Source organism: Neovison vison, chromosome 6 (genome assembly GCF_020171115.1).
Source record: "Neovison vison isolate M4711 chromosome 6, ASM_NN_V1, whole genome shotgun sequence".
In the NCBI taxonomy this organism is placed as follows: Eukaryota; Metazoa; Chordata; class Mammalia; order Carnivora; family Mustelidae; genus Neogale; species Neogale vison.
The window spans coordinates 29,478,191-29,495,431 of NC_058096.1; the positions used below are offsets into that span (position 1 = coordinate 29,478,191).

Here is a 17,241-nt window from a genome sequence, read left to right on the forward strand (position 1 = left end):
TTAATAACTATGATGGAAAAATTAAAAAACAAACCCCTCAGGATAAGGGGGTCGTAGGGGTGAGGATGGATATCACGGTGCATGGGTAGGTGTCATTTAGAGGGTGAAAAGTGAGCAGAGACAGGAAGCAAGTGAGGGATTTAATAAAGCTGAAGTCAGAAATAAAGGGGCCTTAACATTCAAAGAATCCAGACACGTTATCCTTAGAACAAACATTAGAACGTGTTTCTAGGCCAATATGGCTGGTGCAGAGTGAGTTAAGGAGAGAATAGGATAAGTTAAGGTCAAATTGGATTGGGGAAGGACAGATCATGAAACACATTGTAGGTCATAACGTGGGCATTGGCTTTTCCTCTGAGTTGAATGGGAAGGTGATGCAGAATTTTTAGAAAATCTGTGATATGGCTTTAGCTTTTAGAAGATTATTTCTCCTGTATTGATAAAATAAGTCAGAAGAAAGCGGGGTAAGGTCGAAATAGGAAGTACTGCTATAAAAGGTGAGGATGTTGGTGGGTTAGATCGGGGTGGGATAGTAGAAGGAAGGGAACTGGTTGGATTCTGGATATTTTGTAGATATCAATTCAGCAGGTTTGAGATGAATTTCATGCATGGATTTCAGAGAAAAAGAGGATTTTAGAATGACCCCAGGATTTTTGCCTGAACAACTACAAGACTGAAATAATCATTAAATAAAAGGAAAAGGCTAAAGAAAGATGACTGGGAAGAAAGGCCAGGAGTTTTTTCATTTGTTTTTTTTTTTAAACAGGTTGAGTTTGAGCTACTTGCTAGATGTATGTATCAGTTGTCTATTGATGCATGATAAACTTAACACTAAGTTAACAGCTAACTTAACACTAACTTAACAGATTAAAATAACACGACTATTAAAATAACTTAACAGCTTAAAATAACACCCACATTATTAAATCACGTTTCTCTAGGTAAGAAGTCTAGACGGGTTCTCTGCTTAGAGTTTCACAAAGCCAAAATGAAGAGCTCATCCAAACTGCTCTCGTAGCTGTACGTTCCGGGAAAGAATCCATTTCCAGGGTTATTCACATTGCTGGCAAATTTCAAATTCCTTGTGGTTTAAGACTAAGGTCCCTATATCCTTGCTGGGCTTTTATCAGAGGAGTCACTCTTTAGTCATTGTGCATGGTTCCTCCATCTTCAAAGACAGTAACATTCCGCCAAGTCTTTTCTTGCCTCAGATCTCTCTGACTTTCCCATCTGCCTTCCTCTTCTGCGGCCACCCTGGGAAAGCTCTCTGCTTTTAAAGATCTATTGTGATTAGGTGAGGTAATTTTTCTTTTTATAATACAAGAACATAATCATTAGAGGAGTAACAGAGGAAGTAGGGGAAGATGAAAGGGTGAAGGTTACGGGAGTCCACTTCAAAGTCTCACTAGTACTACGTACAAGTAGCGATGTTGAATAAGAAGTTAGTTATATGAGCTGGAGTTTAGGGACAAGGTGTCAGCTAGATTTGGAAGTTTATGTTTGAAGTCTTGATTTCTTTCTTCCCTACAACCTCTTTAAGAAGTTAGGAGTGAGTTGCTAAGGAACACTGAGCCATGGGCATGGATGGAGCTATTGACACAAGGTTAGACATTTCTGTTACCTAAAAAGTGCCTAAAAGAAACATTTCAGTGATTCACTTCATTGGGCGGATCTAATTGGAATGTCATGCTTGCAGTGATACGGACTTTCCCACCTAGAATGTGTGGTCACCGTTATTTATAAAAAATCTACTTCAGTCTCAATGGCAGACTGTGGCTGCTCCCTAAATTGTTCATTTGTTCAATCCTAAATGGTGCCTACTGTTCTCACCAACTTTAAATAGGTCTATGTCAGAGAAAAATTGCATTCAGTGTTTTCTTATTCCAAGAAATCTAGGGCTAAAATTCAGCGCCCATAGAAGCAGAAACCAAGCTGCTCTGTGTGAGATGTATTGAGCATGTCCTCTGGATGGAATAGTAAGTAGTTAAGAAGAAACCACCAGGACTTTAACACTCATCATCTGGTGAATTAATTAACCTGAGGCTTGACTAATGGGAAGCTATTTTGCTGTTAAGGATGATTAATTAACAAATTCTCCTACTTGGGAATTAGTGCTTATATATGCACATACACATATATATGTATATAAATATATCAGTGTGTGTATATATATTGCACTATTAGGCATGATTATTTAAAATAGTATTTTCAGTTTGTTTTAAAATAGTGTAAATAATTTAAAATAAAAGCAAAGGAATTGCCTCTTCCTGGAAGTTTCAGGAGCTAATGAATAGTCCCCACAGTCATATTAAATTGACATCCAACAGAAAAGAAAATAGAGCCAGGTGACTCTTTTCTTGTCAAAATCATTAGCTTAATGGTAGAGGACACAGGACAAATGAACTGTAGAAGCAATTGTGAGCCATACTTTGGTCATATGATAAACTCTCCACCTAAGCAATGGGAACTAGGTGGGTGGGGATAGGAAGGGGGAGGGTATTATGAACAGCTGCCAGATCATTTCTGTTATGTTTAGTTCAGCCTGAATTAGGAAGAAAGAAAAAAAAATGAAGAATGTCTTGTGCTCTAGGATGAATAAATATTGTTGAATCAGATGTTAAGATTGTCTTTAACAAACTTAATAGCATCCAGAAATCCAAAGGAGGGAGATTACTTAGATGATAATGAATCTGAAATTTGTACTCGAGAAAAGCAAATTATTTGGCCTGAGGGGGAGTGTGGGGGTGAGACTCAAGGGGGGAAAACAGCTATTTCCTAACATTCAAAGCATTGTCCTGATAAAGAAAGAAAATATTTGTTCAGCATTACATTAAAGAGTAGGGCTAGAATGAATGATTGGAAATTAAAAGCATCTAAAATATTTGAGATCAATGTAAGAATAGTCTTTCTAAGAAAAAACAAGCAGAATCTTTTACTTGAATTATTTAAATAAAAGCTAATACACCACTGGTGAGAAATGTTTGTATGTTGTTCTTTATAAACTAGGTGATCTTTCATCCTGATCGGACTCTAAGATACTATGAACTTATAAAGTAAGCTAGTTTTATTATAGACTTGAGCTTATTACATATGATAATTCAAGTCTCTAAAGTAGTAAGGGTTACTGTATAGTAGTTAAAAATTACTACTAAATTTTTTAAATAAAATTTCTATTACCTATCATCTATGTATCATGATATCCTTGTAAGAGACCACTAGTTTTTCTTCCAAAAGCTAGTGTCCCTTTTTTTCCAACAAAGTGGAACCCCAATATTTTTTGCTGATCACTGGCTACCCAGATAAAGACTTCACTTTCCAGCTTCCTTTATCTGTATTGAACAACAACAACAAAAAAAAATGGCCAAAGTATTGCAAGCAAAAGTGACATGTGGCAGTTTTCCTAAAGCTTTCTCAGAGACAGGTGCTTCCATCTCTGTCATTTCAGCCCCCTTTACCTTGTCCTCCTTCCTGCTGACTGTGATGTCTGCAGGGGAAGAGAACCTGTTGGATCCCGAGTTGTTTGGAATATGGAGAGCCTTCCTGATGAAGAAATTAAAGAGTAGTATTAAGTGCTAAGCTTAAGTGTTCTAACTACACATACACAGGTTAACTATATGAGGCGATGGATATGTGAATTAACTTGCTTACGATGAACATTTTACATTATATTTGTATATCAAATCATCAAGTTGTATAACTTAAAAATATACAATTTTAATGATCAATTATACCTCAATAAAATTGATGGGGGGAGAAATAGGAGCCTGACTCTCACAGAGCTTTATGAAGCAAAGCTCAATGCCTGTATCCAGACCTTTTCCATGAGAGAAAAATAAATTACTTTGAATACTACAGCCATTTTTTGTCCATGACATTTAAAAACTTAATTCTATGCAGATATATAACTGTATAATAGAATGATAGCTATTCCTAGAGCAATTCCTAATTGATAATTATAATTCATCATAGACGGTAAAGACATTGCAAAAATAGTTAAATATATTTCTTAAATGTTACTTTTAATTTGTTTAAAATTTACACTATTTTTAAGCTTGTAAATAATCTGAAAATTGTAATTTATTTGCTTTTTCAAAAAAGCAAAGTTAGTTATCTAACAGTTCTATCTTGTGTCTTCAGCATTCACAATATGGACACTTTTCCTTAGAAAATCTACCACTTAACCAGAAACTGAATCAACATTATAGTATTCCTGGGATCTCAAGAACACTCTGGGGAGAGCTGAAGCAGACTCAAGCATATATATTAATACATGCTCTACAGACATTCTCATGGGACTCTGCAACCCTGATTTAGTGACTATCAAGCTATTCAGATAAAAAGACTATTTAGAGTTTATATCTTTGTGGGAAGGACTATCCCCTGTTAGAGTAAAGTTATTATAAAATATTAGAAAGAAATTATATTTCTTTAATAAACATCCTATTGATGTCTCCTATAGATATGAAAAGTTTTATGTAATTGATGTGGCATAGCCAATAGACCATGGCAAGCTTTCTAGCACTGTTAAATGAACTTCATGAAAGCCCAAGACAATATCTCAGATGGAAAAAAAAAAAAAAGTGTATTTTATAGGTTTGGATATGCTTAAGTAGATTCCAAGGCTCATTCTCTAGAAAATAACTAGGATATCTCTTTAGGACCATATTCTGCCTTCTTTCTAGAAAAGTTATGTAATCATTTATAGTTTAGGTTAAAGATGAGTTAACATAGGCTAAAAATTAATTTCATTTTCTCAGGAATTCCCTAAACATACTAAATTTCATTGAAAGCCTTTTACACTTTACACTAATTTTATTTTATTAATATGTTTATGAGCACAATGACTAGGTGTTACAAAGCAAACCCAGACAAAATTTTCCTTTCCAGATTATTATTGAACACTGGAGTAGGGCTACATTATCAGAGATACCTAGAACAGAGTTTTGCTATTGCTTTGGTTTGGGTTTTGGTTTTGGTTTTGTTTATGTAGTCTCCATGCTCAACATGGGGCTCAAACTCATAATGCTGAGACCAAAAGGTTCATGCTCTACTGATTGAACCAGCCAAATGCCCTAAAGGAGATTTTTTTTTTTTAAAGATTTTATTTATTTGACAGAGAGAAATCACAAGTAGGCAGAGAGGCAGGCAGAGAGAGAGAGAGGGAAGGAAGCAGGCTCCCCGCGGAGCGGAGAGCCCGATGTGGGGCTCGATCCCAGGACCCTGGGATCACGACCCGAGCCAAAAGCAGAGGCTTTAGCCCACTGAGCCACCCAGGCACCCCTAAAGGAGATGTTTTTAAAACCCATGTACCCAGCTCCCACACATGACTTGCTGAATCAACACCACACTTGTACCCTAAGAAACTTCCTTTTTCTTAAAGGAATGGAATCCCCACATTTTAGCTTGTCTCATGGCTCTCCAGAATGAAAACTTCACTCTCCAGTTTCCTTTGTAGCTAGCTTTGGCCATGCAATGTCTTCACGCAAATGGACCCACCATTTGGAACCAATTATCATGGCTTTCAATTAGACTGAATTTAGCCCCTAAAATAGTGCTGATGGAAATCCTCCCTTTGGGAAACTGACAGGTCTCAGGACACCCTCGATTACTGCAAGCTATGAAAAAATATAAATAGAATTCCCCTTCAAAACACGCTTATGTGGAGTAAAACATCAAGTTGCCTTTCTCAGTAAAAGGCTTAAAAACATATTATGAAGTAAAACCACAGCTAGAAACTTCCAATAAAGGCATATGTAGCTCAGTTGGGTTTTTTATTTTATTTTTCTATGAAAAGAAAAATGACAAAAATAAAATGCAATATTAGGTGTTCCTTTGAAAGTGCAATTTACCAGCTTGCACCAATCTCTTTATAGCGTCATCCCTACCTTGCTATCTCCTGTACTGTAGGCTAATAGGAGGAGGGCCCCAGGTATGGCAGACTTTTAAGTCAAAGGGAATCAGAGATGTTCATGCTATAGAAATCCCTGGCAAATGAAAATATTTCTAAATACATCTCAGCAGTAAAAAAAAAATTATTTTTTTTCTTTTAATTAACTACAGATTTAAATTATCCAGAGTTAATTTTGCAACCATGCTACAACTGAAATAGTTATTCAGTACATATTTGACTGGTACGTATGTAACTGCACTAATTTGACCTTGGAAATCAAGTTAATATATATGTTACCTTGTACAAAAACAAGGGATGTTTCCCTTCTTTAGCCTGTGGAATGATCTGAATTTACGTAGAAGATAAAGAAGTACGGTATTATATAAAATACCTCATTGTTTCTATTTAAGGAAAACATAACATGACATTGAAACATTCATATGTGTATTTTGACTTGCATAGTCAAAATAGAATGCTCAAGAATTAAAGAGTAATACCAAAGTCATTAATGACAACCATGTATGTATGTAGGCATATATTAATGAACTTAGGTCTGGACCTTCAAGTTATCAGGTTAATGCTATGGCTAATTTATTAGTTTCTCCTGGATTAAATTCCCGCTAAAATTTTGTTCTGCTGGATTATTAATGGAGTATATAAATATATTAATAATAGTGCAACCTACAGTTAGTAGAGAATAATCACTACTATCATTTTAGGAGAGAAAGTAGTTGGAGAACCAGACAGCTAAGTTTGCCTCCATGATGTTCTTTGGTGGTTGAGTAACAAGGGAACACCAAGAATTTCCAGTGCAAGAGTGATTTTTACTGATCTACACATGTATCACTGAGCCCCTTCCAGCACTCCAGTCAAGAAAATCTGCTGCTTCTTTGTCCTCATGTAAGGTGTTCAGGGAGATGAGTGATTCATCTCATTTGTAAATGAATTATAGTAGGATAAATGGGAGGCTTCCTTTGAAACATAAGAATATGAATAGGAAATTTTTTGTTAGTGTTGCAAGAGAATGCTCTGGTAATGAGTGTTCTGTGATTATCTTGCAGCCCATCAAGTAGATCATTTGTTCTGGTCATACTTAAGTGAAACATTGGCTAGAGGAATCATCTAATGGTCAGACAAACTGAAGATACCTCAGAGTTTCTCAGCATTGGCACCACTGATATTTTGGCCAAGTTTTTCTTTGTTGTGGGTACTGTCCTCGTCATAAGATGTTTGGCAGCACCACTGGCCTCCGGCCACTGTATATGCTAGTAGCATCCACACCTCATTATGACAACCAAAGAATGTCTCAGAACATTGCCAGGTATCCCCTGGGGTGAGGGCAATTATATTGCCCCTGATTAAGAACCGCCTATTTATCTAATGACCAAAGTTACAGGACTTTCAGAGAAGGAATTGGCTGAGTCTGTAACTGCATGTGATGAAGTGAGTGTAATTTATGACATTAAAAATATATATATCTATATAAAAATAAACTAATGTTTTTCAAGTGCTTAGTTACATTTTTTGGTTGTACACTCATTAGGAGGTATTTTATCTTGTATATTTTCAATTACTAAAAGCATTGTTACCTAGTATTAGAGATTATTGAGATTTCTTGTTAAGAAAGTAAATAAAAGATAAAATTGTATTTAGTGCACATAAACAGTAAGATGTTAGGGAGTGTCATTAGAATAGAATAAAGAGTGGCATGAGAATAAAAATGAGTATAACTGCTAAGGTATATAAATCTTGCTTAATGATGTCAAAGTTGGAGCAGATATTAACAGGTCAGGCAAAACTGAATTTCTAAAAACATATATAAAGAAGAGAGCTGAAACACGGGGGCAATGTTCATTCCTTCTTGTATATATTTTGTCACCAAATTCTTAAAGATATAAACATCTTGATGATGGAGTCTTATTAAGCTTTGTCTTATTAATCTTAAAATATCTAGCATTTTCTGTGGCTCAAAATATGTAATTATTAAATAACTGTTGAATTAATTATCTCTTCCTATTGATTTACACTGTTTTCGTTTCACTTGCAAATACATCTTGCTTGGAATTGTGCTATCTTTCCACAGAGTTTTGTTTTGGTTTTTGCTTCTAATTTCATTCTCCACCATACTACAGACAAATTTTTTTTTTTTTTTTGAAAACTCATTTGGATCATATAAGTTCCTTGATTTAAACTCATGGTTGACTTCCTATCACTAAGAAAAATCCTAAGACCTTTGGCAGTAAGCATATTTAAAATTTTAATCTAGCCCCAGCCTACCATTGCTACCTCATCTCCCATGTGCTTAGATACTCAGCCATGCTGTCCTTCTTGCAGTTCTTAGAAGGAGTCAGGCTTTCTTGCATCTTTGTCACTATGTTCATGCAATTCCCTCAACCTGGATTGTTCTCCTCTTGCCTGATTTGACCTGTTCTTGAGATAGATATATTCATCGCTTGATTCTTAGTCAAAAGATCAGCTTTTCTGCATGAAGTGTCCTAGCTGAACCAAGTCTTTCACTATACTTTGTTTTCATATGTACTACCTTTCAGTACTTTTCTTCTGCACTTTTTTTATTTAAAAAATAAAAATTTTTATGACCTATACTAAAACGTTATTATGTTGTATCATAACTGTCCATAAGTCAGGTCTGGCTGGGGGGTGTAATCTTTCCTTGTGTTTTACTTTGAGAACATGCAAGTAGTGAAAAAGTTTTCCAATTGTCTCTTAGGGGGACTTCTCTGGTACCTTCATAGCCATAGACCTCCTTGAAGCTGCCAACAACCTGTGGAAGATTCCATGTTGCCCATACCATAAGACCCTCCCTCCCCTGTCCCACCATCCTCTTACTTTCCAGCCCCACTGGAGTACTTACAGTTTTCTCAGACCCATGCACAAGACTCTGGAAAACAGAAGTGGAATGACAAAATCTAAGGCCATACACGGTTCAAATCCTGGCTCTGTTATTAACTCACCATGTGATATTGAAGAAGTAATCGTCTGTAAAGTATGAATAATAATGGATTAATCTCATGAGGTTGTTGTGGAAATAATATAACTAAAATATGTAAAGCAGTTAATTAGAGCCTGGCACATACTGAGTGTGCCATCACTATTCACTATTCTTTTATATAAAGATGTTATTTAAGAGCAAGCTGAGCTCAGAAGTGTTAAGAGAACAATTTGGTTGAGAGAGAGCATAGTACAGTGATTTACAGAGGCTCAGAGCTGAGCCATTTAAGTTCACAACAGCTCTATGACCTTTGATAAGTGACTTAACTCTGTGCCTCAGTTTCTTAAGGTACTAAAAGGAAGATCACTCCTATGATCACTGGGTTTTTGTAAGGATTAAATGACATATAATGTAAAATACTTAGAATTGGTAATAAGTTCGCTAATTTATTGTTACTAATAAGGTAGCTGGAAAGGCATTTCTGTACTCATACCTATTCAAAAATTGGTCTCCACTGCCATTCCACTCAATATTTCTGTTGCTTTGTTGCTCTGTTGCTTTGAACTCTACCCGTTATTCATTCTCTTTGGTGTTCCCACTTATTTAAAGTTCTCCCGCATCTCTTCCGGTAGCTAAAAAGCTTGAGTAGCACTTCACATTTAGTCCAATGAGTTCTGGAGGAGAATGGCCTTCCCTCCATGAGCAGAGATTTGCTTCTCTAATTCCAGTTCAGTTTCCCCACCACACAAAGCTGTGGGCTGGTGTTTACTGGGGTCACCAACAAGGAAGCAAACCTTGAAATTCTAAAATTTCCTTAGAGTCAACCTGGCCAACTGTATCCCCTGTCAAGGAAGGAGTGTGTTTCCTATTAACTTCAGTCTGGCCCAGGCCCTTTAGAAATGTTTGACATCCCTATCAACATCCTTTCAACATGTTTAAAGCAACTTAACATTCTCTTGTTCCACCTAAAATCCAGGTGATTAAGCAAGAAGAAAAAGAAAAAAACAGAACTCCCTAATTATGAAAAGTTGTGTTCTTTCTTTTGGGCTGAATGGAACCAGCAGACAGTAAATAAGTTTAATTCTAGAATCTTCCTCTAGAATCTTCCTCTAGACAGTAAATAAGTTTAATTCTAAGTGATGGTGCGGAAGTTGGCCAATTCATTTTACCACTTCTGTTTACATGCATTATGCTGAAGGGAGAGGGAAAGTTGAGGTAAAAAAGATGAAGAATGACAGGTAAAGAGAAAATAGAATTCTGAGTTAAATTCGGGCTTTCTACTAGAAAGCATACAGAGACATAGAATTTTAAATTTACTATTTATAAGATAAGTCTGATATGAACTTCTGTCTTCCCTCAAAAGTTTTCAAATGACAATTTGAATACAAGTTGATTATTATTTCTAAACTAGGGATAACCTGGGGAATTTGTTTTGTGCATGCCATACTACATTTGACAAATATTGCTTCCTTTATATGAAAGCAAATCTTAATAACTGTATTTTCAAATTTAATGTAGTATATCTCAAAAAGATAAATTCTTCTTTTAAAAGGACTTCTTCCCATAATAGGACTTGAAAAGGGCAATTTATCCCATTTTGAAAGTGGTAACATCATAAATTGGCGGTTATCATAATATAGCAATTGATTACTTTAAAGTACATAAATGTATAATTCATGCCTTGTGGCCCACTGATTAAAAGAATAAGTGACCGTATAGATAATACTAAGATGCAGACAGATTTCAAATATTGCCCAGAATGTTTCGATCATGCTAATTCACTTCAGGCAACAGAGACTTAAATTACGTTTATTTGATTTGCCTTCACCTCCCTCCTCTTCGTCCGGGAGCAGAGTCATGTGCCTGGATGTTAATTATAACCACACCTTGTGATCAGTGATGTTTTCATAAATATAATTAAAAAAAGACGGAGAGACTTAGAGGGCTTTTTGTATTTCCATGGTGATGTACACAAACAAGTAAAAAATGTGCTCCCCTGAATGTGTGATTAGCAGAGCCCCGATCGAGCCTGTGTGGGTTTTTCCAAAAGTTTGCTGACAGCATTCACGGCGGGTTCATGCAGGTGACACACAGAAATGCCCAAACAAACCGACTGGAATCCAGAAGAGAACTGCCAACTACTGACAACTTGCCCTGCCTGTTTTACTGTTGGAGGTAAAAATCAGACACTTGCTGTTGTTCCTCTAATAAATATTTCAGACCCTTTGATGAGTAATTAGTGCAGACGCAATCCCCTTCTAATGGCACAAGGTGAAGGAAAGGAAAAATAAAATACGTTTTAAGTTCTGTGTCTTTTCCCATTACACCGCTGGAATCCGCGTCTATCCACACAATAGATTAACTACCCTCTGTGCATACTGTATTTTGCTCAGCCCTTAATATTCCGAAGCAGGGCTGAGCAGTCGTTATCTGTGGCGGTTCCTGGATGATTTTCAAGCCCCGCACTACCCACCCGAGTGGCAGTGACACCGGCTTTCACTGAAGCCTTATTACTCTTAAAAGAGCAATTTGGTTGGTCGCACGGCTCTTAGGATCACACAGCAGCCTGAAGGCTGTCAGTACAACAGCTTCTCATCTTTTTCACACAATCCTGACATCTTTTCTCTTTTCTGCTGGACACGGACATGACTGTTTTTATCATTTTCCATCAAGCTCACCCAAAACTCTGAGGAATCTATTCCCACTGAAAGCAAAGGGAAGATCAGAAATTATTTCCGAGCTCCTGGAGCTGGAGCAGAGCTGACTGCGTGCTGAGAGGAGCCGGATCCGTGAGAAATGTAGCTTGGCTCAGGGCTGCATCAGGGAGCTGCGACTTCAGCTGTGAGAGATGGCAAAACACCTACCTCAGGTTTTTCAATGATTAATGCTATTTTAATAACCGGGAGGGAAGAGGATGTGAGAAATTTTGTGACATTAACTTGTGGCAATGTTATCATTAGAGAAAGTGAGGAAATTGACTAGACTTGAACTTTTCTTCGTTTTGATGCTCTTTTTCTCTGGACCCACTCTGAGCAAGCTGACTCGAACCCCCTGGAAAGGAAAACCGTGGAAAGGAGGTAAGTGATGAAAGTTTTGCGTTAAGGATCTAAATGGAGTTAGCAGGGCTGATCAATGGCAACTTGAGGACAGCTAAAGGTAGAGCAGCTGCATCTGCTGGAAATCGGATTTTTATTTTAGGAAAGACGATCTGTGCTGTAGGTGGCGAGGAAGAAGAGTTCTTTCTGTGTTATTGATATAAATATATGTTTTTTTTGCGATTTTTGGCTTTCGGGGCTATCGAAGCATGGCAAGGATTGTTTCCAGCTGGGAGGATATAGGGCCAGACGCGTGGTACTCTAGTGCAAGCATATGGGTGGTATCCTCAGGAAGCTGCATTATTTTTAAAAAAAGAAATGGGTCCTGAATATGTTAGATGCCTGAATTGTTGGGCAGATTTTGTGAACCGGTCAGAGGGCTGCCCGAGGAGGGGCATGTGATGAAACACAGCGCCACCGACACTAATTTGCTGGCCGTCTCGATCAGTGTTGATGTGATAATAAAGATAAATTGCATTAACTTTATTGAAAAAAAAAATCTGCTGAACAAGAACAAGCCTTTCGGTACTTTGGAGACTGGAAATCCATTTTCTTCTACTGTCGAGAAATTCAGATGAGATGAGGGAGAATTTATGGTACTTTGACCCTGCCTTTTTGTAAAGTTCAGATGATTCTGCTTTTCCTGAATGAATGCCGTTTGTTTATACTGAACACAAGTTTCCAGCGTATCTGTTCTATGAATGCTCTAAGCCAAACGATGCTGCAGAAATAGCCCCTAAGAGACTTTCCGAACTCTGTTTGCATGTTTGGGGGAAAATCCTGATGGGAGATGTCGGAGGATTTTGCTTTGCAGGAGCATTTCTTTTCACCTAACATTTTTCTCTCAGCTCCGGAAACGTTTTCTGGGTTTCCCCACCTCTGCTGTACTGTCAATGGTATGATGTGAGGTTAAGGAGAAGCATGAACATTAACAAGAATTTTTAATAATTCATCACAACATCTCAGCAGGATTTTCTAAATACAGGAGCCCCTTCAGTTTGATCTTCCTGTTTCTCCTTTTGTTGCATTAAAGATATTACAAATCTTCTACCTCTAGTACCTTCGAGGGAAAAGTTCCAACAGGCACTTAGCTTAGATGGTTGGTGCAGATGTACTCCTGAGGAGTGGAGCTGCAAATTATCTTTGGGCATTGTAAATTATATCACCACATTACTGTATTTCCTCGTGTTATCAGCGTGTGTGTGTGTGTGTGTGTGTGTGTGTGTGTGTGTGTTTGGAGGGGGTGAGGGGTTCTTGCAAACTGCAAGCTGTTATTTATGTTAGCCTGCATGGCAGCTTTTTGGTGGATTGGGATCTAGAGATGTATGGTGTGTTACCCACTCTAAGAGATGTCAAAAGTGTTAACTTGTACTTCCTATCTAATTTTTTCAAAGATAGTCTGCACCTCCAGCATGTAAAAGTACTACCATTTCCTGTGATAAACTTTAGCTGTCGACTTTGGAGCTCTAGCTACCCAGGGAGAAAGTTAGATCCATGTAAGGCTTGGGAAAAATTGTTAACCTAGTCAGAAAGGTTTATTTCAAAATATTTGCATGTGTTCCTAAGCATTTATTCATTCCACACAGCTTTAAATACAGATGCATTGGATTGCATTTGTAAATCAGGTCTGAAATGTTTCGTCTTTGAACATATGACTACTTTTTCCAATGTGCTCTAACTAGCTCAGCTAGAAATTTGCTAGCTCTGCTGTATGATGATGATATGACTCAGTCAAGTTCAGGAATAGGCAATCATAGCAACATATTTCATTTATCATTAAAAGGGTTTGTATATTTTCGAAAGTTCGGGCCAGTCACTAGAAAACTTTAAACGTGCTGACCATTCTTTAAAATTATTTTCTTTTCAGTGTCTCTTTTTGTCATGGTAGATGCATTACATAAATATTTTCCACACATTCTGAGTTCCTGCACAGTAGTTTTACCTTGATATGCATATGTACATGCTGTAAATATTTATTTATTCATGAGCTTGGTATTGATGGCTGTGTGTTATCTTTTGATGGGTTGTAAAATTCTGTTAGTTTCCCCTTGGCATATTATGAAGTCTTCTGAAACAGATTTTTACAATTTTTCAGCATTATTTTCCTCTTGAGGAAGTAGGGGCCATTATTATTTTGTAGAATACCTACCAGAAGTATACGTATTTATGGAGTAGGCTGAAGGCGGGAAATGAGGGTTCTTAAATGAAACACTATGGCCAGAGGCAAAAAGGATCAAAGTGCAAAACACAAATAAATTTTGAAGAAGGTGATTTTAACTACTTTTTTAAAAATTGCTTCATATCAATGATTGATTGAAGCATTTCTGCTTTAGAGAAAGATCTTTAAAACTGATGCTCTTTTTTCAAAACCCTGGAAAAAGTAATAATAACAAAACAACAGAGTTTTCTTCTGAAAAAAAAATTTTTTTAACTTGCATTGGCTATGTGCATTTGTCTTAATCTGATTGAGCAGCTGTCAACCTCCATATGGCAACCTGCCCACGCTGACAATTTCCATTTTTGTTGTATTAGCAGGAACCACCAACCTGAGAGAGGGGGTTACTGGGGCAGGGCCAGGGAGTAGTAGCTTCACAGATCAGTGGGTAGCTGTGGCCTGTGAGGGGTGGTACAGACAGCATGAGGCTGGGCAGCTCAAAACAGGTATCTCTAAGCTGACTTGTAGAACATTTGGAAAAAATGCCGATTGTTGTTGGCTGCCAAGGGATTTTTAAGCTCATCAATGAACATGAATCTCAAATATAGGTTAATAGGCCAGCAAGTTTTCCCTGAGGCACATGCTTTTCTATTTAATCACAATATATGAACTCCTTGAGGGAAGGCAGGTGTCTCATCTGATTAGTTCAGAGCATCACATATGTGATCATAAGTTTGCATTCATGATAAACTAACCAGAAATCCTGACTACAGTGCTGACATCATCCTCATTAGGATTAAAAGACCTAATTATTTTGCATTCAATTACTCTCACTGAGAAGACATCTAAAAGATGTAAAGAGTTCCATTCCAATGACTGTAACTTTACAGAGAAGTTCACATTGTAGAGAGTCAATATATGTAACAAAAAGAATTTTTAAAAATTCTCTCTCTCTCTCATAATTTCTGCTATTGGAATTTAGAATTTAAGCCAAGTTTTAACACTTACAGTTACTATTGAAGGGGAAAATTAGGAGGTAAATAAGTGTAAATAGAAAAATAGGTGCAAAAGGTATAAATAGGTAAATCCAGACCCAAGGAAAGTCAAAACATTAAACACCTGGTGGAAAGCAAACACTGACCAATCAGAACAGCCCTTATCAAAGGAAGGGGAGGGGCCAATTTTGCTTGCACTTAATGCCCCATCCACTTTTCCACTTGACCTTGACTCCATCTGCTATGACCTAAGAATTAAACTATGGCAATAGAGCACAAAACTTTTGATGATTCAAAAGATTCTTTCACAAATCGCTCATACTTGCTTCCACTTAAAATTTTGTCAGTCAGTTGCCTGTGTCTGTCTTTACTAAACAAAGAAAACCACTCTAGCAGTTATGACCCCCCCTCTCTAGGAAGGGTTAGAATGTATGCTAAGCATATACTATAGCATTATTTCAACTCATGGTACGGTGAAGATTTACATGGGGGATATTTTGAATGCCATTTTAGATTTTCTTGTAATTATTTGCACAATCCTGCATAATATATTGGCAATTATTTAGGGATTTGGGGGCAATGTTTTGAAGGTTTTTGACCTCAAAAGTTTGTTGTTGTTGTTGTTGTTGTTTTAAATCTTAACCATGTGCTGCTGTCTACTACCTACAAGACCATTTTTATGATATTGATTCTGACATCTTTCTCAGTTATATGAACTGGTAAGAAAACCTGCTTTGTTTGAGCAAACAATCTCAATACCTTATGTACTAAATAAAGGTTTTCATTTATAAAATTTGCATACTGATGGTTTACTCTTTCACAAATACCAGAATAGACTTCCTGGTTTGAAGAAACAAACAGATCATTTAGTCTTTGAAGTTTTTCCTGGAATGCCCCTTTGCCACTACACTAGCTCTGACTGCCAGATCAAAGACCCCTCAACTACATACCAAATGACTAGGGCATTTAATTTAGATCAGAGGACAGTTTCAGTTTTTACAGTACTTTATTGTTGTACGTCTTTATGTTTTATTTACCACTTTATAAGTTATTTGAAGAGAAATTTTGTCTTTGCTTCAATTAGCAGGCAGTCCTACATGTAATAAATGCCCAATAATTTGATGAATGAGCAGAGTATATGAGATATTAGACTGGTAATAAAATATCCTATGACTATAGTGTTAATTACACATTTCTTACTTCTCACTATATCTTACCTCTCTAATGTTGGGAAATCATTATTATCACTACCCTTTTACTACATCATTTAAATTTCAGTTTTAATTTTAGAAAAATGTGAATGTATTTATAGTATTATAAAGCTTGGAAAATTCTGGCAGACTGACGTAGAAAGTAGTGCAGTAAGGAAAAAAGAAAGCAACGTTGTTGTTCAAAAGTAATTTATAATGTGAGACTGAATCTGGAAACCGAATTATATGAATATTCATGGAAAATGTAGAGTGTTTTTTGCACTGTGTATAATCACCACTTCTGTTTTTCATTTGTTTAAATTATTTAATCTCCATCTGTATGCAATAAATAGATTTAATACCTTATCTTTCCTACAACTGAAGAGTAAATTCCAAAGCCAAGTCTGAAGTGAGTATTTTTTTTTTCCTACATGTTCAAAAAATTATCAGAGTGTTTTTTAGATACAGAAATTAAGGAGGAGTGTGCTTAACAACTTGATGAAGATTTGTTGTAAAATTTGCTCTTGTTCTCTGGCTGGTATTAAGAGTAATGGGAGAAATCATGTGCCACTTGATGGGAGGTAGTGACGAGGACACAGACATGTCATCATGTTATGACATTCTTGCCCCCTATGCACAACCTCAACCAAACAAGGAAGAAATATCCGAAAAACCCAAATCGAAAGACATTCTAAAAAATGACTCATCTGTAAAGTTCTGAATTACCAAATCAATGTCATGAAAGTCAAGGAAAAACAGGATATATAGCATTTGATAAATTCAGCAAAATACATGTGAGATTTTGGTAAGAAAAAAATGGTTCCTGAGAACAGTTGACTTTTTTCACCTTACAAATTATGACTTGAATATGTTAATTCAACCACAACCACTTTTGTCTAACTTTTTCAAATTGACGATTTCACTTTTAATCTCAAAATTTTATTTTAGTTATCTGTTATTAATATA

The 17,241-nt window shown here is 36.6% G+C and overlaps 1 protein-coding gene across 19 annotated transcripts in view; it reads left to right on the forward strand.

The window, feature by feature from the left end:
• ROBO2 (roundabout guidance receptor 2) overlaps positions 1 to 17,241 on the forward strand; it is a 1,684,719-nt gene that overhangs the window by 365,142 nt on the left and 1,302,336 nt on the right. For 7 of the 19 annotated variants that reach the window (XM_044251119.1, XM_044251120.1, XM_044251130.1 and 4 more), the window contains exon 1: positions 11,571 to 11,917. The exons of 1 other annotated variant lie outside the window; for it this stretch is intronic. In XM_044251119.1, the coding sequence (XP_044107054.1) occupies positions 11,788 to 11,917 (130 nt within the window). In that variant the 5' untranslated portion in view covers positions 11,571 to 11,787. Of the gene's footprint in view, positions 1 to 11,570; positions 11,918 to 17,241 lie in introns of those variants that run through there. 11 more of the 19 variants (XM_044251128.1, XM_044251134.1, XM_044251131.1 and 8 more) reach the window with 3 other exon arrangements.